Source organism: Panicum hallii, chromosome 7 (genome assembly GCF_002211085.1).
Source record: "Panicum hallii strain FIL2 chromosome 7, PHallii_v3.1, whole genome shotgun sequence".
NCBI lineage: Eukaryota > Viridiplantae > Streptophyta > Magnoliopsida > Poales > Poaceae > Panicum > Panicum hallii.
In genome coordinates this window covers 46,163,576-46,188,813 of record NC_038048.1, presented here as the reverse complement: position 1 = coordinate 46,188,813, position 25,238 = coordinate 46,163,576, and the positions used below count along the sequence as shown (strand labels likewise).

General features: G+C 46.1%; 4 protein-coding genes across 4 annotated transcripts; 2 read left to right on the top strand and 2 right to left on the bottom strand.

Moving 5' to 3' along the window:
• Nucleotides 1-7,871: 7,871 nt before the first annotated feature.
• LOC112900977 lies at nucleotides 7,872-8,504 on the bottom strand. Its single transcript, XM_025969776.1, has 2 exons — nucleotides 8,342-8,504; nucleotides 7,872-8,214 (listed from the first exon to the last, which is right to left on the bottom strand). Exons 1-2 carry the CDS (start codon nucleotides 8,438-8,440, stop codon nucleotides 8,104-8,106), a joined length of 210 nt encoding a protein of 69 aa, XP_025825561.1. The 5' UTR covers nucleotides 8,441-8,504; the 3' UTR covers nucleotides 7,872-8,103.
• A 414-nt stretch (nucleotides 8,505-8,918) lies between these two features.
• On the bottom strand, nucleotides 8,919-11,318 carry LOC112900177. Its single transcript, XM_025968953.1, has 5 exons — nucleotides 10,672-11,318; nucleotides 10,538-10,571; nucleotides 10,190-10,440; nucleotides 9,721-10,089; nucleotides 8,919-9,418 (listed from the first exon to the last, which is right to left on the bottom strand). Exons 1-5 carry the CDS (start codon nucleotides 11,143-11,145, stop codon nucleotides 9,161-9,163), a joined length of 1,386 nt encoding a protein of 461 aa, XP_025824738.1. The 5' UTR covers nucleotides 11,146-11,318; the 3' UTR covers nucleotides 8,919-9,160.
• A 1,670-nt stretch (nucleotides 11,319-12,988) lies between these two features.
• On the top strand, nucleotides 12,989-18,134 carry LOC112899989 (farnesyl pyrophosphate synthase 2-like). The gene is made up of 12 exons (XM_025968679.1): nucleotides 12,989-13,480; nucleotides 15,792-15,816; nucleotides 15,905-16,020; nucleotides 16,111-16,197; nucleotides 16,295-16,411; nucleotides 16,505-16,593; nucleotides 16,680-16,731; nucleotides 16,995-17,090; nucleotides 17,175-17,219; nucleotides 17,450-17,539; nucleotides 17,646-17,717; nucleotides 17,885-18,134. Exons 1-12 carry the CDS (start codon nucleotides 13,196-13,198, stop codon nucleotides 18,011-18,013), a joined length of 1,203 nt encoding a protein of 400 aa, XP_025824464.1. The 5' UTR covers nucleotides 12,989-13,195; the 3' UTR covers nucleotides 18,014-18,134.
• Nucleotides 18,135-21,730: 3,596 nt separating this feature from the next.
• Nucleotides 21,731-24,162, top strand: LOC112900612 (farnesyl pyrophosphate synthase 1, mitochondrial-like). Its single transcript, XM_025969455.1, has 11 exons — nucleotides 21,731-21,755; nucleotides 21,953-22,068; nucleotides 22,161-22,247; nucleotides 22,365-22,481; nucleotides 22,569-22,657; nucleotides 22,728-22,779; nucleotides 23,217-23,312; nucleotides 23,387-23,431; nucleotides 23,512-23,601; nucleotides 23,675-23,746; nucleotides 24,034-24,162. The coding sequence occupies exons 1-11, from the start codon at nucleotides 21,731-21,733 to the stop codon at nucleotides 24,160-24,162; spliced, it is 918 nt and encodes a 305-aa protein (XP_025825240.1).
• The last annotated feature ends 1,076 nt before the right edge of the window (nucleotides 24,163-25,238 follow it).

Genomic DNA, 25,238 nt, shown 5'->3' with positions numbered 1-25,238 from the left:
TTCATGTTGATTTCGTCGGGGCCCCTAGCGCTGGTGGGGGAGCACTACAGGAAAACAGCAAACTTCCGATGGCTAAAGTAAACTTCCGACGGCCCTGTCGGAAGAAAACAAACTTCCGACGGCCGAGGAGACGGCCGTCGGAAGTTACTTAACTTCCGACGGCCAAAGACAAAGCCATCGGAAGTTAAGTAACTTCCGACGGCCAAAGACAAAGCCATTGGAAGTTAAGTGGACGTCGTTACTGCTCGCGTTTTCTTCTTTTCCCCGTCTCGCGTGGCCGGCTTTCACCTCCACATCGATTTCCCGCTCTGCTGCGCCGCCCCGGCCCCCCGCCCCGCGCGCCCGGGCCCCCGCCCCGCCGCCCGTCCCTGGCCTCCCGCTGCGCCGCGCCGCCGCCCCCCGGCCCCCCGCCCCGCCACCGCCCGGCCCCGGCCTCCCGTTGCGCCGTGCAGCCGCCGCCCCGGCCCCCCGCTGCGCCGCCGCCGCACCGTCCCCACCGCCGCCCCGGCCTCCCGTTGCGCCGCCCCGGCCCCCGCCCCGCCGCCCGGCCCCGGCCCCGGCCTCCCGCTGCGCCGCCCCTGCCCCCCGCTGCGCCGCCAGGCCCCGCCGCCGCCCGACCCCCGCCAGACAGACCCCGAGCTGAGGTTGGAATATTTTTTTTGTGTTGGTTCCTTTTTTCTTATACAAATAGAATATACCTGGCTCACAAATCGAAAGCAGCAGAGTAAGCGCCGTGCCGCCCGGCCCTGCCACCGCCCGGCCCCCCGCTGCCCGGCCGCGCCGCCGTCCGACCCCCCGCCGCCCAGGTTAGTGCAGCACCGTCGGATGTTAAATAAAATATATCTAATTTAGAAGTAATGTTTTTAAAAATGATATGTCTAATTAAGCCACCGGGTCATACTTAAATTTATCAGATTAAATAGTTAATCAAGATAACTGTATTCTAGCTTTGCAATTGTTTAACTTAAAGTATGGATGAGGATCGACGATGGATGTACGAAGGTTGGCCTAATTTGTCTGATAAATGGATAGCTAATACGGAAGAATTTGTTAAGCGTGCTTTTGCTATGTCAAAGAATGGAAATGATGTGAGATACCCATGTAGCCGTTGTCGTATTTGCCATTGTCAGACTAGGAAAGTTTTATCCTCACATCTGATAAAATATGGTTTCATGCCTAACTATGAGGTGTGGGTGTATCACGGTGAAGCTTTACCTCCTCAGAATGCACCAGAAGTCCCAATACCATTAGAAGTGGCGACATCACCACAAGTTCTAAGTAATGATAATGGAGAGTATGATAGAATGGATGAGATGCTTCGTGATTTAGGGGAAGATATGGAGGTCCCATCCGAGACTGAGGATGCACCTACGTCGGAGGCTAAAAAATTTTTCGAGCTCCTTAAAGCTTCAGAAGAGCCGTTGCACGAGCACACAAAAGTGACTGTCCTTGCTTTCGTGACTCGACTCATGGCTATTAAGTCCAAATTCACATTATCTCACAATTGTTACAATATGATCTTGAATTTGATTGGTGATATACTTCCGGCAAATCACAAGATGCCTAAAGATGTCTACCAGTCAAGGAAATTGTTGTCCGGGCTTGGTATGGACTACAAAAAGATTGATGTTTGTCCAAATAACTGTATGCTTTTTTGGAAAAATGATATAGATTTGAAGCAGTGTCGAAAGTGTCAAGAATCGAGGTTCGTGGAGGTTGTAAATGAAGATAGTGAAAAGGTGACTACAGAGATAGCACAAAAGCAACTTCGCTACATGCCTCTTATGCGTCGGTTGAAGCGGTTATTTTTATCAAAGAATACTGCTAAGCATATGAGATGGCACAAAGAGAGGGTGCGTGCAAACCCAGAGTTGATGGTGCACCCGTCTGATACTGATGCATGGAAAGCTTTAGATGATTTTGATCCAAATTTTGCTAGTGATGCGAGAAATGTTCGGCTTGGTTTGGCGACAGATGGTTTCTCACCTTTCAATATGACTGCATCATCATATTCTTGTTGGCCGGTATTTGCTATTCCGTATAACCTTCCACCACATCTTTGCATGAAATATGATTATATGTTCTTGTGTCTTGTAATTCCTGGTCCGGAACATCCTGGAACACGACTTCATGTGATGATGCAACCTTTAATCGATGATCTAGATAAGTTGTGGCAAGGTGTTGAGGCATATGACTGTTACAAGAAACAAAGATTTACCCTTCGAGCTGCATTTTTATGGTCGATCCATGATTTCCCAGCATACGGTATATTTGCTGGGTGGAGCTGTCATGGACTTTTAACCTGTCCGATCTGTGGTAAAGATACAGACTGTTTCCGCCTTGAGTTCGGTGGTAAGATATGTTACTTTGATTGCCACAGACGCTTTTTGCCAAAGAATCATCCATTCAGATTTCAGAGGAACGCTTTCAGGAAGGATACTATTGTCACGAAGGGGCCACCGAAGCGTATGAGTGGAACAGAGATTCTAGCTATGTTGAAAGATTTAAAGATGAATACAGATGAAAATGGATATGTTGTTTTGGAACTGAGCATAACTGGACTCATATATGTGGATTATGGGACCTTCCTTATGTCAAATCGCTGATTCTAATGCACAATATCGATTTGATGCACCAGGAACGTAATGTTGCTGAAAGCACTATAAGTACGTGCATGGAATTTACTGATAGAACGAAAGACAATGTAAAGGCCAGAAAGGACTTGGCACAGATTTGTAATAGACCGTCCCTAGAGTTGATTGAAAGTGGTGGTGAGCCACGGGCAGCTTTTTGTCTGAAATCCAAACAGAAAAAAGAGGTAATGAAGTGGTTGAAGAATTTGAAGTTCCCCGATGGTTATGCGGCAGGTTTTAGGAGGGCTGTGAATTTGAAGACCGGAAAAATAAATGGGTTGAAGAGTCATGATTACCATATAATTATGGAGAGACTTCTTCCTGTTATGTTTCGCGGATTTGTACATGATGATATGTGGAAAGTTTTGGCTGAGTTAAGCTACTTCTATCGGCAACTTTGTGCTAAAGAAATCAAGAAAGAGATGATGGAGAAGTTGCAGAAAGAGATACCAATACTTTTATGCAAGTTGGAGAAAGTTTTTCCTCCAGGCTTTTTCAATCCAATGCAACATCTGCTTGTCCACCTTCCATTTGAAGCTAAGATAGCTGATCCGGTCCAGTATAGGTGGATGTATCATATTGAAAGAGCGTTAAAAAAGCTTAGTGCAATGGTTGGCAATAAAGGAAGAGTTGAAGGATGCATTGCGGAAGAATTTAAGTACAAAGAGATATCATCCTTCACAAGTGTATACTTTGCAGAGGAACACAATGTGAATGCACCTAAGTTGCGTTACCATGTAGATGAAGAAGTTCGATGCAGTGATCTTTTAATTTTCGAGTGCAAGGGAAAGACCATTGGAGCTACAAGATGTGACCCTGATCGTGAGCAAAATTTGTCTGCTTTGCTCTACATGTATGCTAATATTGATGAGATGGCTCCATATTCCAAGTAAGACTAATTTTTTACTTAATTTATGTTGTTAGTTATCGTGGCCGATATCTCATCCGTTTACTTCACAAACAGGGAATTTGAATTGCAAACTTGGTCATCTAGGCGTAAATTTTCTTCGAAGCAATATGAAAACATGCTTCGACATGGTAGAGATGGGAAGCCAAATTTTCTTAATTGGTTCCGGGATTATGTAAGAATTTATAATTTTCCGTGATATTTTCTTACTATGTTTCAAATATCTAATTGAGTCATATAATTGACAGTGCGACAGAATACCCCACATACACAAGGATTTATGTCAGATGTCGCTTGGTATAGTAACTGTTAGAAGCTATGGTCGGTGTGATATCAATGGGTTTCGGTTTCGTTCGACAAAATTTGAATCTACTCATCCTTTAGTAGCCACAAGAAATACTGGAGTTGTTTGTACGACAAAGGATGATCGAGAAAGGAGGATTAATTATTATGGAATTGTTAAGGACATACTTGTTTACGACTTCACGGGACCGAACAATCTTCAAGTAGTGTTCTTCCAATGTGATTGGTTTGATCCCTATCACGGCACTCGAGAAAATCAATTCGGCATGGTAGAAGTACGACATGAGAACAGAACACGTGCGTGCAACGAATTTGTGCTTGCTCACCAAGTCGATCAGGTGTATTATATGTCGTACCCATGCAGGGATCTAAAAGACTGGTGGGTAGTGTACAAGGTCAATCCTCGTGAACGGATACACATCGCTGACGATCAGGTGTATTATCAAAGAAATTTGCAAGAAGGGTTTGAAGAAATTTATCAAGAAGATGAACTCCCGAGCTCTTTCAACATAGATACAGAGTTGTTGTCAGATGCATTAGTGGGAGATCAAAATGATGTAGTAGTTCCTCCAAAAAGAAAACGAGTGCCAAGGAAGAAAAAAAGTTACTTGGCGTCCTTCGAAGCGTACAAAACAACTTGATCCTAATTTTGAATATGATTGATAAGTAAATACCTTATGTTTACTTTATTTTATATGTACTATTAATTATACTTGTATTAATGTACTAACTTCTTTTTTTAACAGGATGTCAAAAAGGATAAAAAACCTAGCAAAGAGTTTCGTGAAAAGCACTAAGCTATCAAAGAGACAAGATGACGATCTGTTTGCGGGCACTTCTGCGAGAGCTTCAAGGCGTAGACAATTGCTGGAACACTTACCTCCAGAGATGCAGGGGCAGATTGCGTTTCAGAGAGATGAGGTATATATGTAATTTTTATATGTTTATTCTAATTTTGAGATTCAATATAATTACTGCAATATGTTATGTATTTTGCAGAGTGAAGAGGAGACGGAAGAGGAGACAAGTAGCAAGGAGTCGGTCAAGGCGAGCCGGGAGATTGACTTAGGTGGTTGGGATAGATGGTCTGAAGGATCTGCTGGTGGAGGGTCGGCAGGTCAAGGGTCAAGAGTTGGTGGGTCAAGAGCTGGAGAGACTAGTGCTGGTGATGCGGGGACAGGAGCTGGTGATGAAGGGGCAGGAGCTGGAGAGGCTGCGGCTGGGGCTGGAGGGTCAGAAGCTGGAGGATCTGAAGGGCAGGGTCGGACACGTAGGCGGCACTCGAAGATTGGTTGGATTCCGCCGCCTAAACCTCCACGAGAAGAAGAAAAGTGCGTGATCACACCGAATGGAGATGGGTTAGTATGTTTTTTCTATGTTTTAGTACATAATCCTTATTCCGAATTGATTCTAATTGTTTTATATACTTGTAGGTCTTGGTTTGAGCCTAATTTCCTAGGTGTTGGTCATTTAAGACAGGTGAACAAAATTTTAGGTAACATATGCCGTATGCTTTGGCCTGGAACGGTAGAACTTGTATCTGGTGAACGGATCCCTGCTACATCTTGGAATCATTATAGATATGGTGTCAACATAACGTTCGGCAATACCCAAAAGGCAGTTTGGGCTGAGTTTTGGGTATGATTGCTCTTATGTACTGATTTAATTTTCTACATACGATGGCTACTGATTGTGTTAAATTTTTGCAGAAATACTACAAGTTGCCTGAGGAGGGAGCTTATGATGATCATGCCAGACGTGTGTTCCACCATAACGCACACATTGTGGTTAGAGATATGATTTCTTATGCCAGAATTCAGGTTGTCGCTTCTTATCTGGAACGGACTCAAGGGATACGATTTGAGAAGAAACGGGATGCTGGAAAATATTACTTGACTGAGGAGCAATACCGCGAGGTAAACTGTTGCAAGTTGCAATTAGTATGATTCTGTCTGTTACCTTGAAATGAAATATTGTTGTGCAGGAAATGATTCCGTGGATGGCCACACGTGAGGAGGCTTATCATGCCTTATGTCACTATTGAACCACGGATGAGTTCAAAAACATTTCCCAGAGAAATAGAGGAAATCGTGGAACTGAGTCCTATCACACCTACGGAGGTGATGGGCACTTCCGATTGGCCAAACGCATTGTAAGTGAACTCTTTGAAATGAATTGTATTAATTTCATTTATCAATGCATGCTTCTTTAATTTTTTGTTGTATGTATAGGAAGTTCGCACAGGTGTGGCGCCGAGTGATATTCAGGTCTACCTCGAAGGTCATAGAGGACGTGATCCTACAAATCCAGATCAGTTATGCTCTCAGGCGGCTACAAAGCGTCTGGTATATCTAAATTTACAAAATTAGCACTATCGAGTTGTCATGAAACAATCTTATGTAATTGTGTGATTTTGTTCTTTGAAGGCGGCATATGGTGACCAAATGATTGCTCGCCATGGAGAGGGTTATGATTGGAGAAACGCGCCTATTGATCCTGAGGCCGTTTACAGTAGTGGTGGTGGAAAACCTCATGGCCGGTTAGATTTCTTTAAATTTCAATCTAATTTTATAATTTAAGCAAAAATACATATTTTGAATTTGCTATATTTGGTCAATATTTGTAGGTATCCATTATTCGACAAAGTCATTGACTCGAGTCAGGTGCCGTCGCGTCAAAGAGTGGGATCGTCGCGGTCAGCAAGTCGTAGCACAAGTAGTGGCGACGACAACGCGGAGGTTGTAAGGCTGCGTGAAAGAATAAGACAACAGGAGCTACAGCAGCAGTAGTTCCAAGCTCAACTTGCACAACAGAATGCAATACTGCAGGTAAATCTTAATTGTTACAATTTAGGTTAAGTTACATTCTTACTGACAAATTTGATCTTTCAGCAAATAGTGACGCAACAGAATATACAAGTGCCACCACTGGTACCTCCGCCTTTTGCACAGGCCAGTTGGCCATCAGCTTCACCTCAGGTATGATAGTCAATGATTCAAAAGTTAGTTCATAGTCATTGCAAAAGATGGTCACTCTAAATAAATATTATCGAATTAGTTATCTTTCAAACTATTCTTGTCCATTTATCTTTTATAACCTTTTCACACCCCACCACCTAACCTAGCGGCACCGGGAGATTCACACGTTGATCCAACATCGAATTGGGCGGATCAATTCATTGGAAGTGGTGGATCAATTCAACCAGGTGATGGAGGCCGCCAAACTTAATTGAAACATTATTGTTGTATGAATTTGTTTCATATGATACTTATATGAAGTTTGTGAACTTTGATTATGAACCTCTGAAGTTTATGTATGTGGATATATGAAATGTGTACTTGCGTGCAATTTCTGATTGTGAATTATAATTGTGGATGAAATTTGATTAGATATAATGCTTATAATGATTGTGGTCGGTTTTGTGGTTTCAGATTGGTCTGTTTGCTGGGATAAGCTTAACTTCCGACGGTTTCTGAGCGGCCGTCGGAAGTTAAATGCCTCAAACTTCCGACAGCCGGGAGAAACCGTCGGAAGTTAACAGACGGCCGTCAGCTGCCGTTTGCCAGCTAACTTCCGACGGTTTGCAAGGCCGTCGGAAGTATAGAAACTTCCGACGGTTTTGTTCTATGCCGTCGGAAGTTGAAAATTTCTGACGATTTAGCTCCGTCGAACAAACTTCCGACGGGTTTGTTCTAAACCGTCGGAAGTGAATTAACTTCCGACGGTTTAGCCTTAACTTCCGACGGCTAAACCGTCGAAAGTTAAGGTTTTTCCTGTAGTGGAGGTGTACCACTGTACCTTGGCCGGCGGCCGGACACGGAGCAGTGGACGAACGAGCAGAGAGCCGCCAAGGCTAAGGCAAGGGTTGTTTGAGGAGTCTTGCACCTGAATTTTCGGAACGCCTTTCTTCCTCTCTGGTGCAGGTCACGGCGCTGCTTAGTCTAATCTCTCTACTCTTTGCACAAAATCCCGGTGATGCAACTTGGGGAAACTTAGATGCAATTCAGGATCCACAGGCAGCAGCCGGGTACAGAGAAAAATGTAACATCGTTTCCAAATGCAAGGGCAGATTGTTTACAGCTCCTGCTGGAACTGAAGTACAGGCTACACAGAGCCATTTAAGAACGTCGCTGGCGCTACAGGTAAACAAGCACGAACCCATCGTTTCGATTGTTCCAGTAGCTAAGTACTCATCAAGCAGCAACGGCATCTTGTTTCCTCTCGATCAGGCAGAACATGGAGGCGAGGCGTGGCGAGGTCTCAGTCGTTTCGCCTGTTCCTCTCGCGCTCGGCCCTCCGACGCGCCCGCCGCTGCCGTCCGCCGGACTCGTCGAATTCCGAGTACTTCTCGTCGAGCTCCTCGAAAGATTTCTGCGCGTCACACGTCGGTGATTGATGAGCCGTTACATTACGGCGCTGAGCATGAATGTAATCGCGTGGTCTGCGAAGCGGAAATTGAAAAGTGCTCGTTTGAGGAAAGAACGAAGAGCAAGCATACGTCTCGGAGCTGCATGAAGCTGACGGTGTAGAAGGTCACGGCGGCGGCGGCGATGATGCCGAGGACCGGGGCGGCCATCTGGGCAGCTGCGCCTTCCATGGAGGACTGAAGACTGGACTGAACGACCACCACGCACGATCTCCTGAAGCTGAGCCAACCGGTGCCAGCAGCCCTATCCAAATACACATCTCGCCTCTGTGTTTTTACACTAACACCCTGACAAAACAATAGATTTGTGTATGAACTGGGAGAACATGTAGTCCGGCCCAGACGTAAACAGGCCATAGCCTACAAGCGGCCCAATATCCGGATACCGGCCTGACACCCAAATACCGGCGCATTCACTCGACCCACATGGAATATGGGCCCATTTACTATTGCAACCCAGCAGCGAACGGCCACCACCTAGAGTTAACGGTCACTGATTCCAGCTCAAAAAACAAAAACAAACAAGCAAAACAAAAAAAAACATAACATTGATTTGCCACGCGAGCAAAGAAAGAGCCCCTTGCATAATCTACACGGTGCTGGCAGGGACTGTGTAAAACACTTGAGATCTATACTTACTAGTTCGTTTATGCTTAAGGTGCACGTACTTTATTTAGCTTCTGCAATTGCTTGTTCAGAGTCGAGTACAGGAGAAGGAAATGCTCAGATGCATACTGAAGCAGACCGTCTCTCCCTGTATTGCTCATGCACTCATGCTTACGCGGTTATTTACTACTAGTACACTAAAACATCAGCATACATCGCCATAGCTTCGATCGATGCAGGTGATGTCACTGCAGTTGCAGGCCCCTTCAGCAGACCTCTGGCGGGTCAGTTGTCCTTGGGAATGTAGCCGCCCAGCACGACGGCGTTGACGTAGTCCTGCACCCGGTGGAACGGCAGGCCGGGCAGCGCCACCGCCAGCGCCCGCATCAGCAGCAGCAGCCACCCCTCCCGGAAGTAGGCGCCCCGCCGGTAGCCCAGGTACACGCCGCGCCCGAGCTCCCACGCCGAGTTGACGCGGCTCGTCACCGAGTCCAGCAGCGACGAAGGGGTCTCCTCGCCCGGTATCTGTATCTCCCTCACCACCTGCATGCATCATTGCCAGGAAATGAAAAATGCAGATCGAGGCAGCTTAGCTCAGTGGTCAGTCAGATTTCATGGAAATCTCACAAATTCAGAGGCAGTCGTATGACTCGTGCAGTCATGCATCGATCTGTTTGCATGCGTCATGTCAGACTGAAGATCTGTTCCAGAAGATTCTGTTTTGTTGTCTATTTTTTCTTACGTTTTGGTGGTTGGAGGAAGTTTTGGTGGTTCTGGTAGAATATATCCGTGCGCAGCATTTCGCTAGAGGATCAAAAGCAAGATCTTGAGGATCGATGGATCACCTTGAGCTTGTAGGACTTGTCGAAGTGGAGGCCGAGCCCGAAGTGGAGGAAATGGATGGCGGAGCTCTCGTTGGGCAGCCGCGGCAGCGAGTCGTCGCCGTAGGTGATCCGGAAGTGCCGCTTCTTGGGCCGGTCCAGGTTCCGCTCCACGAACATGGCGAGCATGGCGTCGCCCACCCGCGGCTGCCCGAACGTGTACACCCCCGCCAGCCGGTCCAGTACCGCCTTCTCCTTGTGGTACGCCAGGATCGCCGGGAACAGCACCGCCAGCGCGCCGCCGGACCCGTGCCCCGTCAGCAGCAGCCTCGCCTTCCTGTTCGCCTCAAGGAGCTCCTTCAGCGCGTCGCGGATCGTGTAGTACGCGTACACCTGCGTGCAGGAATGTGTTCAAGGTCAGGTGAGCGCGTGTTCCGGCGATCACCGGAGGAGTTCGTGGAGTGCGCGTTGAGACACCAGGAAGAATGGAGACCTTCTGGGGTTTGCCCTTGATGTGCTCGACCCACTTGGGCCAGCCGATGTTGCGCTGTGCGCCGAGCGCGTGGGTGTAGGCGGCGTGCGCGCGCCCCAGACGGGGGATCTTGTACCACGACGGGTCCAGGTCGGCGCACCACCGCGCCGCATCGAACGGCCTCGTGCCCCGGAACGCCACCACGATCACGTCCGCGTCCACCGGCTTGTCGCAGAACACGAACGCCTGCGCCGTGTACGCGTTCTGGAACTCTGAACATACAGTGCCAAGAAAAACACGTCGAGTGATGGTTGCAACTTGCCAGCATCGATGCTCGTCGTGTCAAGATCTTGGTTTTTTTTCTCTTACCGTTCCAGCAGTTGTAGAACCGCACGAACTCCAACTGCACCAAGGTGTGGCCGCCGTTTCAGCTCTTCCTTCAGGATTCGTTCAAAGGCATGATGCAAAGAGAGAAACTGGCGCTGGGAGTACGCGCGCGTTACCTGCCAGTGGCTCGTGACCACGTTCCGGATGAAGGCCTCGTTCTCGTAGGCTAGCTTGGACGCCATGACGCAGAGCGCGGCGTCGAACCGGCTGTCCGTCGGCTTGATGCTCCTGTCCAGATCGGCCCTCCGGTCGATGAGCCCGGTCACGGACCGGTACGTCGGCGACGACCTGTCAGGGTATTCCATCCTCCCGTGGAGGACGTTGTCGACGAGGTTGAGCAGGAGCTCGACGGCGGCGCCGAGCGCGGCCAGCGGGCCGGCGAGCGCGAGGAGGAGGATCTGCAGGAGGAGGTTGAGGAAGATGGCGAGCCGGCGGGGGAAGCTGCGGACCTCGGTGCTGGTGAAGCAGTCGATGGCCCTGTTCCGGCCGACCTTGGGCGAGAAGAGGAGGTGCAGGAGCTCCACGGGGCCGGCCCTGTCCGGCCGCAGCACCATGTAATCATTGCTGAAGCAGTAGTCGAGCTTGCTCATGCTGGACGCCGGCCGCTCAGGCTCAGCTGTACACTGCACACACTGGCTGTGACCACGACGTGTCTGAGCAGAGCTAGGAGCAAGCAACTGCACTATTTGCGGGGGAGAGGGCGGGGGAGAGGCGACTCTATGTTATAATTCGACGAGTAACAGAGGTCTGGAGAACGAGGAGGTAAATGGTAAGAACTTTTTTTTTTAGGTTTACAGGCTTGCAGATTTTTATATACTGTACTGTACTTGGCATGATGCAGCAGGGACTGCTGGAGTCCGCACACCTAACTGACATAAATTCAGCATAGCGACATGAAGGATAGAAGAAGGTCTCAGGTCACAGAAGTCAGAAGTGTCGAACAGGAGAAGATTAGCTTGACGATCTCATACATTACTGTCATCCGAGACTAGTACTTATCTGCGGTAGCCATTTGGGGCTCTGTCCTAGTATGACATAGCGGAGTCTTATCTTCCTTCGCAGTTTGTGTAGGTTTGTTCAAGGACTGAAAGTCTGAAGCCTGAACCACAAAAAAGGGTGGTAGAAAAATTCTCCGTGAAATACCCGCAGGAAGCCACAAAAAAATTATCCAGGGAAGTAAGCTCATAGGGAACTTGGTTCGTGAATCCTTCGTGTGGCTTTGGGGAGGAGAAAGCGTTGCCGTTGGTCGTTAATCACGAACCCTGGGGAACATAAATTTGCTGTGATTGCATGTTATTGGAAAAAAAAATACAGCCTTGTTCTTCTGAAAACTGACAAAACCAATCTCTAGAAGTGACCAAAGAAACAAATTTCCAGAAGAGCCTTTTCCATCTTGTAAAAACCGGGAAATTTTCCAATAGAAGGGGAAAAAAACACATCCTGTTGGCTGCTGATGTATTGTACAGTTCCATGCATGTATCACGCAGGTGGAGATCGAACTGGAGATGCTGTTTAAGGTAACCTCCAAACATGTCTACTGTCAGTGTCAGGAGGTACTAGTAGCTGGTTCAGATCAAAACGTGTTCCTAGGTCGGTCACAGTGTTTGAGTTCGTCGGTGACTTTGCCTTGCCGAGTTGAATGCAGAGGTTGATGCTAGCACACCTTCCTAGCCTAGAACTGACGGGTCATTGAAAAGGGGACAGAGCACCGGTTGCACACGCAGATCTGTCACGCGATTAAATTAAATCCATCTTCCGTTCGAACACGATCAGAATTCAGAGGCACCATTAGTCCATGGCCATGAACCTAGTCCAATGCTCTCGGGTGTCCCGACCGACAGCGAAGGAGCAGAAACTGACAACAGGTCCGGGATCTCTCTCAGCGGACCGTGAGATCGGCACGGATCGATGCAGGAGACTCGGGTCACCTCATTCACCTGCCCTGCAAACACGCCACAGGTCCGGCGAGATCCCGTCCCGTCGCAAGAGAACGTAGCAGTACGCGTCAAGAAACTGCTCCAGGGAATATGTCCCTTTACAGCGAAGAAAAACACACCACGATCGACCATTAAAAAGTATGTGAAGCGGCGTAGATGTAAACTTCTGAAAACACCCAAGATCCCGGTGTCCGACCGACGGCTGACCAATGGCGGCCGTCGCGTTCGACCAGAGGCTTGCGATCACTCGGAGTCGGAGGCCTCGCTGCCTGCGGGCCTTTATCTGGGCTCCGGGAGCAACCGGGCGCGTCGTCGTCGTCTCGTGCCCCGAGCGCGCATCGATCGAGCACAACTCGGCGACAGACGCTTCTCGCCACAGAGTGATCGATCGATAGCCCTTGTTCGCTAGCAGCCTGCTGCACTCGACGCCACTCGCTCGAGCGATAGATAGCCCCCGGCGCGCGCGGCGGCCGGCCATCTATCCGCCGAGCCAAGTCAGTGACCGGCCTCTCTGTTCAAGTAGTAGTTACGCGCCGAAAATCCAAACCGGCAGGTGCGCGCGCGACTGGCACTGACGACTGACGGCTCCTCCCACGCCGCCGGCCAGCCTCGATCACACGCGCATCGCTCGCCGTCGAGCGGTCCACCGTGTGACGCACAGACCAAAGGACGCGACCGACGACCGACTGAGAGGAGGGAGGCGATGGAGGCCCTGGCGGCGTCGATCGCGTCGCACGTGCCGTCGGGGCTGTCGCTGGTGGCGCTGGCGAGCCCCGGCGAGATCATCCGGCGGGCGTCGCGGCTCGAGGACGAGCTCAAGGAGCTGCTCCGGGTGCACGATGGCCGGGCGGGGGCGGAGCAGGGCGCCGGCGGGCAGCAGAACAAGGAGAGGTTCCTGCGCGCGTACGAGCGTCTCAAGACCGAGCTGCTCAATGACCGCGCCTTCAACTTCGACTTCACCGAGGAGACCAGGCAGTGGGTCGCCAAGGTACGCGTTCTTGCTCCTCTTGCCGCGCAGCTTTCAAACGTTCCTGCTTGCCCGCGCGTGTGCAGTGCCCTCAGCACTCGGAGTTTTCTTATTAGAACCGTCCATTGTTACACGTTTTAACCAACCACGTACATGATCACATCTAATATGGACCATGTGAATGTGGTCGGGTGAAGTTCGGGACATAGGAGCATGATCTAGATTAGTCTTTGTTTCACCCCTTCAGAGAACATGATCACGATTAGTTAGTACACTCTCTTCTACTGTTTCCGATCTTAATTGGCTGTATAAGGTCGCAGAGGCCGGAGTAATCTCATTTTTCTAAAAAAATAAAAACTCTCCGACCTCAAACATAAGTAAATTTTTTCTTTTTACTTTGATCATACTTTTGAACCATTTTTTTCATCATCATATGCAACTCGTTTCTAATCATAATGACACGGCCCCGTTTGTTTTAGCTTATAGCCGATTTTAAATGCTCAATTTTGAGAAATTAAAAAAATCAGATGACTCTCAGAATCTAGAATCGAAAATGCATAATCAGCTGGTTTCTCGATTCTCGATTACGGGAGTCATCTAACTTTTGAATTTTCCAAAATCGAGCCTTCAAAATCGGCCAAAAGCTGAAACAAACGGGACCATCGTCAATCAAATAAACACATTGGAGATCATGTCATGCAGTTGGATTGGAGGGAGTACAATTTTCTCAAATCCAGCGCACGAATGCCGTCTTTATTGGGCATGCTTTGATCATGTAAAGAAATGTGTATTTATTTATTTTAGAAAAAAAAGAAAAACTAAAGTGTAGGGCGTAAAATGCGATGAAAATTAAAAATAGCATTAAAATTGCCAAATGATCCGTGAACAAAAGGAAGACTTCTAACACCAAACATGTGCAGATGTATGTGTCGCCTCTGAACAATGTTGTTGTTTTTCCAAAAATCCGTAATGACCCAGCCAATCCAGCAAGTGTATGTGTCGCCTCTGAACAAATAGGCAAATGGATGGCATCTTGCAGACAAAGATAAAACGCTTGCGTATGTACTACATGCTTGGTCGGTATATCTGTCGTTAGAGAATCGATCATGGAACACCACACAAAAAGAAGTATGGATAACTTTAGCTAGATCTTAGATTCAAAGGAAACGAAACGTTAGCGTCACCGATCTAGCTGCGAGTCGGTCCAGACTCCAGACGACTCCAGGCAGCTGCGACAGTCCACGTCGCCCCGTTTTGTCCGACAACGCCGCATGCTTGGAAGGATCAAGGATCCCGTGCCTCGAAGCTCGAGAATCGTAGCAACTAGCATGGACAAGTGAGAAAAAACGAAGCATGTACGTTGACATAGCGGCCAATGGCGGAGGCAGGCAGGGGCCATGGACCCCTTAATAATCCAAATAAATAAGCTTGGGTTACTGATTTAGACTAACTATAAATTATTTATCATTTAGATCCTTTTTTAATAATTAGAGCTTCTAATCATTAGAACCAAGTATAGATATAAATGTCATGTTCTACTATATTTAGAAGATATACAATTTATTTTTTCTATAAATAAGCTACATATTATGCTAAAACTGTAAAAATATTGTCAGTTTATTCGAATATAATTATTCATGCTACATTGCAATAGAAATAAATATTCTATCGCTCTGTATATTCTACAACCACAATTATTATTGGGTTTGTTTGGAACTGAATTACGTGGCAGCGCATTTTATATGAGTGCGTCCAGAAGAGCTGCTTCTCATGTTTATCGTTTGGAGCTCACGTCCTGATCATTGTTTAGTGTGAAAAAATATATCTAGCATAGCTTTTTACTAACATCAATATTCTAGATACGGTTACATAAATTTATTATTTATTAATTTGATATGGCTCGGCTCGATCCTCTAAATTTGATTCCTCGCTCCGCCTTGGATGGCGGCGCAGGAGATGATCATTGCTGCCCTTTTGTGGCTGCTGGATTCGGCTCCTCTGCATTCGCAAATGTCCACGTCACCAAAGGAATATTACCAGACAAATCTTTGACAAATTCTACTCGATTAAACACAAAGGGAAGCAATAGAGGAATATATATGATAAAATTTCCCACCAAGTCAGTAGTTTGTTGGGCCATTAGCCCAGTTAGAAAAGGAAATCTGGCCCACTGGCCTAAGATTTCCTGCCCAGGTAGAAACTTGGTCCACTGGCCCAGACCAACCAAGCATTTTTTTTCTTCAGCCTTTTGTCTTGTTTCAGTTGTTTGCTTACGTTATCTCGCTTTATATAAAAATGTGATCCCCTTTGTCATGTTTTTCTGCTGCTGCAGATGCTGGACTACAACGTACCTGGAGGTGAGCGGACGAATCACTGCACAGCACTCTGAATATGCTTCAGTTTTGCCTTGTTTTGACACGCCTATTTGCCGCTCTTCTTCTGAAGGTAAACTGAACCGCGGGCTCTCGGTGATCGACAGCTACATGCTGCTGAGGGAAGGGACCGAGGTCGACGACGAGGACTTCTACCTGGCCTGCGTGCTCGGTTGGTGCGTCGAGTGGGTAAGCACCAGAAGCAATTCGTGGCTACTCTGCCACCGAATGTTGGCGCATCGCTAGTGTCTGACGAAATGTTTCTGAACCGGTCTGCAGCTCCATGCGTCTGCGCTTGTGCTCGACGACATCACGGACAACGCCTACACGAGGCGGGACAACCTCTGCTGGTACAAGCTGCCAACGGTGCGTTTACTTCTTCTTGCAGTTGCAGCAATCGTTACCGTTTGACGTGGATCTTCGTCCCATCGAAGACGACCAACGCTTTCTGCTGGTAATGCAGGTTGGCCTGTCCGCTATAAACGACGGTGTTCTGCTGAAATGCCATGTCCAGGCCATCATCAAGAGATACTTCAAGGAGAAGTTCTATTTCCTGGACCTCATGGAACTCTGGAACGAGGTGATTACTGAGAGCACATGATACGATATTTACACCTTTCATTTCGTAAGTTTTCATCATTGGGTGACACACTTCCGTGTCCTGTTTCCACAGATAGGCCTGCAGACAGCCATGGGGCAGATGCTCGATCTCATCACAACTCACACTGGTGCCAAGGATCTTGCGAGATACAGAATTCAAGGGTACCTAACTAGTTTGATAAATTTGTTTAAGCCATGTGGCTGCTTTCAGTTTCACATGGCTGGGTTGCCTCATTTGCTTCTACCAGGTACCGTCGCATAGTGAAGTACAAGACATCATACTATTCCTTCTATCTGCCGGTGAGTCCAAGCTTGATAACTGAATGAACCGCTTTATTGTCAAAACTGCACATCTTCTATGTCTGGTCTGGACTATTTCAGCTTCTTTCCTTCTATTAAACCTTTACAGCTTGCCTCTGAATACCTGATATTGTCCCATGGAGCCTGACTGCAGTCGGATTGTTACTTTGATCAAAACAGTTATACTGAATTATGCTCGAACCACACATCACTATCTTGCTGGCAAATCATAACAATCGTGAGTTTTGATTCCGTTCAAGCAGGTTGCATGTGCATTGCTCCTGAATGGCGCGAAACTGAGCGATTACATTGAGCTGAAAAACGTACTCATCGAAATGGGTGTATACTTTCAGATACAGGTATACGCACTGCCTGCTAAACGTTTCTTCTGCAATCTTGTCATCAGCTTCGTCAGTATATATGACCAAAAATGTAAATTTTAGGATGACTACCTGGACTGCTTTGGTGACCCTGAAGTAATTGGCAAGGTACAAACGAATGATCCATCTCTTGTCCTTGCAATTGTTATGTTGATGGCTTCAGTCCGACCTATAGATCTGGTAATACAGTCTGCTGTATCAAGCTCTGCCTTATTTCTGAAGATAGAAAGGAGAGTCTACAAGCACCAACCCAGGATGAAAGGGCCAAAATTAAGCAGCAGTCTTTTGCACTCCATTTTCGAGGAAAATCTCAAACTTAATGTTTCGATGTGATTCAGGTTGGAACAGACATAGAAGACTACAAGTGTTCGTGGCTAATAGTCCAGGCTATGGAACTGGCTAATGAGAATGAGATGAAAATATTATATGTATGAAAACCATCTTCACATACGATCCCTTTGATTAGAAAAAAAAAACACATGAACTTGCTAGTACTAATTGTGCGTGTTTGCATCCACCATTTCACTTTATCAGGAGAACTATGGCAAGTCTGATCCACAATGTGTTGCGGCGGTGAAGAATGTTTACAAGGAGCTTGATCTTCAGGTATACCTCTTATTATTGCAACAGCTCGAAGTAGAGTTACTACCTACGGCAGAGGCTTTCTGAACCTGTTTTTCTGAACTGAATCTGCTGCTGCATTAAGCAATTTCGCAATATAACTAATCTGATGAAACTCTTTCTATTTTTTTTCTTATTTGGGCCATCTGCAGGACATATTTTTGGAGTACGAGTCAAGGGTATACAAGCACCTGGTTTCAACCATTGACGCCGAGCCAGACCGTGCGATTCGGGAGATTCTGAAGATCTTCTTGAAGAAGATTTACAGGAGGAAGAAGTAGACACCTTTTTATACTGTTATATATACTGCTTAACTAAGAGGTCAACCTGAAGAACATCTCGAGGGGGGTGGCGGTGTGATGACCGGCACCTTTATATAGCATATTAAGTATTAACATGCAATATCTGTATTGCTCCTGCCAAATTGAAGGACTCCATGCTATAGCACACCTTAAAGTGTTTTTGGGGGTGTTTGTTCAATTAGTTGTGTTGTTATCAGCTATTGAACTCATGACTTACCATTTCCTGATGGAATTGTGGTACCTGCGAGCATAGAAAAGCTATGCGTTCCAAAGGGGATTAAAAAAAAAACAGAATCCACACCACATTTTATTTTTGAAAGGAAAAAAATCAGTTCAAAAATCCTCGATTGACCTAGAAGAACTAGGTGACTTTTTAATTAAAAGGAAATAGACACCCAAATTCACCTCGACAAGGACTTCAACTAGGTGGCTTTTTTTTTTGAGGGGTACTGGCCGAGTATATGGTCTTTGACCTGATGATCCTCCCTCTCCTGCTGCTGGCTGCGAAACACCTTGAGGCCCAGGCCACGCGTCCACCAACCGGCAGGCCTGCTGGCGCGTAGGACAAGCGAGAGGCAGGCCAGAATGCCAGATTGGGTTGGGATTTATTTGCCACTTTTGCGCGGCGCGTCCTTGAGCAGCAGCCGCGCGCTCCCGTAGCCGAGCTCGCCGGCCGCCGCGGCATCAACGGGGCGCCCGGCCTCATGCGGCAACAGTGCCGCTGGCTGGCGTCTTGTGGGAGTCGCTCTCGCCTCTCGGTCTGCCGATCTTGAGCTAACCGCCATGCACGCCGGTCCGCTGCTTGGTCCCGAATTCCTCTCTCGCAGCAGCTTACATGCCATGAGAAGAACCACGCCGCATGTTGGCTTCATTTCCGCCGTTGGTTCTATTCTAAGTGAAGCATCGGGAAAGTTGCTTCCAATCTCACTAAGAAAATTCGTGTGTAATCTCAAAAAAAAAAACGTGTGTGCTGTGTGATGCTGATGGATCAGAATTCAGACAGGACAGGCTCAACAGTAACTGTGCATGATGATTTGTGAATTTTCCTTTTCCCCCTAAAGAGCCTGGCAGAGCGTGATGCACGTCCTGCTCGCAATGCAGAATTGCAAACTGGTATGGCATCAGGCATCAGCTGAAGGGTAGATAGTTAGCACACGTACCTACATCTTGCAGATATGTGCGTGCAGGGAGTAGTTGGAGTATTCTACGCGCTTGTCATCGAACCGCTATGATGGCTATGCAGATATATAAATATGCAAGCAGTTGAGCCAGTTCAGTAAAATATGAACTGAACTCGATCGCCTTCTCTGCAGCATGGACAGATCGATGACGATTTGACGATGCAGGGTGACGCGCCTTGCGATATCAAGGCTCCAAAGAATCAGGGCCCTGAATTTTGCGTCAAAGTCTCAAATCTACAGACGGTAACCAAACTTTTTACCATCAATTTAGTTCTGCCCAACTGCCAACCCCCGGCCGGTGATTAAGTCTGTGTAACCGCACCGGTCGACGTCGTCGTGTTCCGGCACGAGCCACCCGCTTCAGGACGCGCACGGGGGCCCGGGCTCCGGCGGCGCGGCGCGCACCGGCACATACGTAGTGGAGCGGCGCGCGGCCGTATATATACCGGCGGCCGGGGTCGCTCGGCTGCCACACCCTCCAAACCTCCATAGTCTGTCTACTGCCAACTCCAGTCTGCCATCGATCGAGCGGCTATGTCGTCTCGGGTGATGAAGGCGGCGGCGTGCGGCGGGGATCAGCGCGGCCTCGACGGCGAGCTCGAGGAGAAGCTCCTCCTGCGCGACGGCGGCTTGACGAGGTGCTCCGCAGGAGCAGCGGCGCTGCTGCAGAAGCGGGGGATGATCGAGCGGCGCCGGCTTCCTCCTGTTCTTGCTGGTCAGGGCGGCGCTGGCGACGCCGGCGACTACCACGAGAGGTTCGTCCGGGCGTACGACCGCCTCCGGGACGAGCTCCTCGCCGACGACTCGTGCGAGCTCACCGACGAGGCCAGGCGCTGGGTCGAGCAGGTACGTGGACGTCGACACGTCGTCGTAAGAATACGTATGCGTGCCGGCAAGATCAGCACTGTGCATTCGTACGCGCGCGAATGTTTCTCGATCGGTGCATCGTATTCATACATGGGATGCATGGGCTTTTGCCATGTTTGCTTAGAACTAGCTTTTTAAAGCTGTGTTTGGTTCAGCTTTCTAAATCTGCTTCTGCTTTTAGAAAAGCAGAAGCTGAACCAAAGTAGTTCAGCTTTTCTGCGGCTGCTTTGAAAAGCTGCTTTTCTGTAGTATAAATTTGAAAGCAGGTTGTATCCTACTTTTGCAGCTTTTCTGAACTGTGAAAACTACATATCTACTATTGGTCACATATATACCCTTTCAATTCTTTTTTATATATAAGAAAATAAAATTTTCATATATAGGAAAATAAAAATAAAAAAAGTTAACTCCAAATATTTTTATATATAAAAATAAAGATTTAAAGGAACAATAATTTGGTCATAAAAAATATTGTATACTGTCAATTTGCATAAAGATAATATATAACTTTTTCACAATTGACAACTCACAGCAGTTTGAACCAAACGACTTTCAGCTTTTTCACAACAGGCATCTCACAGCAGCTTTTTCACAGCAGATATCTGATACCAGCTTTTTTTACAGGTCACGGCTGAACCAAACGCACCCTAAACCTGCTGCATATAAGTGTGCAGGATGCTAAGCCCAAGATGCAGATTTGCAGAATTGCACAAGGCCAGGTTCTTTCTGGGCCGCTAGTTTGGCATGAAGCCTGTCTGGTTGGCCCATCCAGCGCACGCCAGATTGGCCCATTTAAGAACCCACCCATTCTTCCTTTTTTTCTATCAGTTATCACGTTTCTTCTGGCAAATTCGGCCCGTAAGGTCCGTTATGCCCCGGGACAAACCAGGCCAAACCTCACGCTCCTCGACCAATCAGAAAGAAGAAAACATCCATTTGGAAAAAAAAAGTCTATGTTACTCCCCTCACCAATTCATTTCATCTGCTTAATCTCTGAGCAAAATTTATACTCAGTTTACTCCCCCAAACAATTCCAATTGGTCCAATCTACCTCTAATAATATTTCTCTTTTTTATTTCTCCGCATGCAAATCGAATTTAAAGTTCAAATTTTCTGAGTGGATAGAGAACATGATGCCTTATATTAAAAAATATATTAATATTTTTATAGTTATTTTAGTATGTAAGAAAGATTTAATATGAAATTGGTCACAAAGATACAATTCTGCATGAAAAGTATGCATGAAAAATTCATAATATATTTTTCTAGTATAGGGCATCCTATTATAAGTCATGTTGCAAAATTTGAAGTTAAAATTCCACTTGTACATGGAGAAATAAAAAAAAATCTTAGTAAGAGGTAAATTGGATCAATTGAAATAGTTTGGGGAAGCAAATTGAGCCTAAATTTTATTTAGGAGGTTAAGCGGATAAAGTGGATTAGTGAGATGAGTAAAATGGACTTTGGCCAGACCATCGCTAGTATATTCCTCTTAAAGTTTCACAAAGAAACATGGACGAACATCGCATGCCAAAATCTGCACAAATAGAATTCAATTGCCACTAGAACCCGAGATTTAGAAATTTGAGTTGTTTTCTTGTACAACCGTATGCGCTAGTCTCATCAATTCTTTGTTGTTTTCATGCAGATGATTGATTACAATGTACCAGGAGGTGAGGAAACACCAATCTCGTTCAGCTCCAGGAACCTGTATTCGGTTATTGAAATTTGGAATTATTCAAAGCAAAAGCTGCTGGTTCTATCCATCATAAACGAAACCTAATATTGCTGAGTTTTCAAGAAAAATATTGATTTTTTTTAAGTCGTATAGATTATGTTAAGATGTTGACCTTTTTGTTTTTCGCGAAAGGGAAACTGAATCGAGGTCTATCAGTGATTGATAGTTACTTGCTGTTGAAACAAGGAAGTGAGATTACTGAAGATGAATTTTTCCTTGCTTGCGTCCTTGGTTGGTGTGTTGAGTGGGTAATGTCCCTAATGACCCCTTAATTCCAAGAAAATTTATTTTGTTAAAAGAAAGGAATGGTTGATTCTTTTGTTGCACAAAAAAAAAGCAGTTTCAAGCATGTGCACTGCTGCTTGATGATATCATGGATGGTTCACACACGAGGAGAGATCAGATTTGCTGGTACCGACGACCCGAGGTTCTTAAATTGACATCTCAAACTTTATTTTTGTGAATAATAAACTTTTATGGTATCGACTTACAATTACAATGACTATGGTGCGACAAAGTCCAACTATTCTCCTTGTGCTTATAGGTTGGTCTTTGGGGTATAAACGATGGTATTCTACTTAAATGCCACATTGCACGTTTGATCAAAAGATACTTTAGAGAAAAAACTTACTACATTGATATCTCTGAATTATGGAATGAGGTCAGTCTCCTTTCTAAAATACCACTGAATAAATTACGATTTTTGTGACATTGCTTGTTAAATTTACTATTTAAATGTCTTGTTCAGGTAGCTCTGCAGACATCTCTAGGACAGATGCTTGATCTTATTAGCACACATAATGGGGCAGATGAACTTGCAAAATACAATATAGAAGGGTACGTGAACCGTTTAATTCGTTAAATAATTGAAGCTGCTTACGTTTATGCCTTTTCTTTTGCCGTGCAGATACCGCCGTATTGTCAAGTACAAGACATCTTACTACTCCTTTTATCTCCCTGTAAGTCCGAAATTCTGAATAAATGGTCATAGTTTCTTAGTTTTACATAGGAAAATATTTATTTGCTATACTTTCATGCGAAGGCATGTATCAGCAATACAATTTTTGCGTAAAATATGTTTTGCAACACTATTCTTAATAAACATGCATGAAAGGTATATTTATCAGGCAGGTTTCTTGGCACTTTTTATATATAATTTGAGTGTAAACTAAATCCTAATGATTTAAATCTCAAATCCCCTATCCAAACATATGCCGACTTTTTGTAGCGCGGAAGGGGTTTGCTAAATACATATACTCTAAAGTCTGAATTTCACACACATTCTCTGTTCCCATACGAATCCTTCCATAGAGAAGCTATTTTTTTTTCTGAAGATAACCTGCATACCTTCTGTTCTTCTACAATTTGACTCTCACATTCTGTACAATGCCTTTAGGTTGCTTGTGCGTTGCTGTTGTCTGGTGCAAAATTGGAAAACTTCAGTGAGCTAAGGGATATACTTATTGAAATGGGTGTATATTTTCAAGCACAGGTATATTTATCTATGATGAAATGATATGCTGCTACTAGATTATGTCTCCCTTGACAATTGCAAAAAAATTTCAGGATGATTACTTGGATTGCTTTGCGGATCCTAACACCATAGGCAAGGTAAAAATAGAAGCAAAGTTGTCAGAAATTCATTTTCTAACAGGATAATTAATATCATGGTGTGCTCTTCTCCATTTTAGATTGGGACTGACATTGAGGATCACAAGTGTTCCTGGTTGATTGTACAAGCTCTTGGCCATGCCAATATTAACCAGATAGAAGTATTGCTTGTAAGGAATTTCTTATAACCATGTAGTCTAGACATGTTTAATGAACGATGGCATCTTACATGTTCATTTCCAGAAAAATTATGGGAAGAAGGATTCAACCTCGGTTTCAAAAGTGAAAAGTACTTACTCGACTCTTGATTTGAAGGTATAACTGGAGTCGGGATCTTGATATTTCTTTTCATGATTTTTTACCTGGGCCACATACTCCAGCATCTACATGCATTGATTGTTTTTTTCTCGTGAGCCAATGTAATTAAGAAAAAACTGGACGCTTGCTAATGCACACACAGTCACCTTGACTGCATAAACGTGCATCTGCATTTGGATCTGAAAAAGACAGTATTTTGCAGCAACTTTTGACTTCACACTGCTCGCTCTGATGCTCATGCGAGTCCCAGATTTGCCTCACCGTGACTGCTCTCATGCCCCCAGGACATGTTCTCCGAGTTTGAGGATCGAGCTTACAAGCACTTGGTCACATCAATCGAAGCTCAGCGTGACCGCGCGGTGCAGGAGATCCTGAAATCGTTTCTGAAGAAAATCCACCGAAGGAAGAAGTAAAAGAGTGAAATCTGACTCGTGTGGACAACTGGACAACAGGACAGCTGCTTGCGTCAGGAGGACATCTGCTGCAGCCCTATCCTTCAGAACATTCAGAAATCTGAAGAAAAAGTTGATGAAGACGACGAGGCTTGGGTTCCCAATGACTTGCGCCCTTAGTTGCATTTGTATCGTCTTATCGGTCAGTTCCAAATGGTTGGTATTTCTATATGTTTGTTACACAGCTAGCTAATAGCTACATGCATTCATGGTTGTTTCATGTGAACTGTGTCGAATGCTGTGCATGTTTTCCTCCGTGAATGAAGGGAACCAAGTCGCCGCAAATGGATGGGTTTTCTGGCGCTTCCTCTGTTCCCTTTTGCCATCCATGGGTACTGCAGGGCTTGTTTACTGCTGTTTTTTTCATGTTTAAGCTCATCCTGGGATCACATTACTAAATTGCTCCATCTCTTTTACCCTCGATAAAGAAGTCCTCCGTTTTGAGTAACAGATTAGCATCAGAAGTTCTGAACACAGAACCCATGCGTTGCAAAATATAGATAGGGTCGACCAAACAGTAGTAGTTTCTGAAATTATCGTGTAGCATAGAGCTGGGTGCCGCAGTTATTGATTTTTGGAAACTGTTGAGCTAGCCAACTGACTACCTCTACGATGACCTCAATGTGGAGCTATTTCTCTCTTCTTCTTCTTCTTTTCCGAAAAGAAATGTGTATGGTGGCGCTGTATCTTTCCTGCAGATTCCTGATCAACACGGACGCCTCCGTAATTGAAGGAGCCTACCTTTGCCTGGTTTCAAGGCATTGATATGGGGAAGATCTACTCAAGGAATGTTCCTTTCATTTGCTGAATCTTGCAGACTTGCATTACATGATATAGCCATACAGCTAAGCTAACAGCTCACAGCTGCGTGTAGACTTCACTGTTCTCCGAACAGTGCAGTGGCATGGCCTCATGGGCCATACGCGCTGCGTAGGGCTCCGATCCGGCTCGGTCAAGGGATACATGCGAATTGGGGATTTACCGAGCAGTAACAATTGGGACAGTGACCCGGTCAAACTGATACTGCAGAGGCAAAT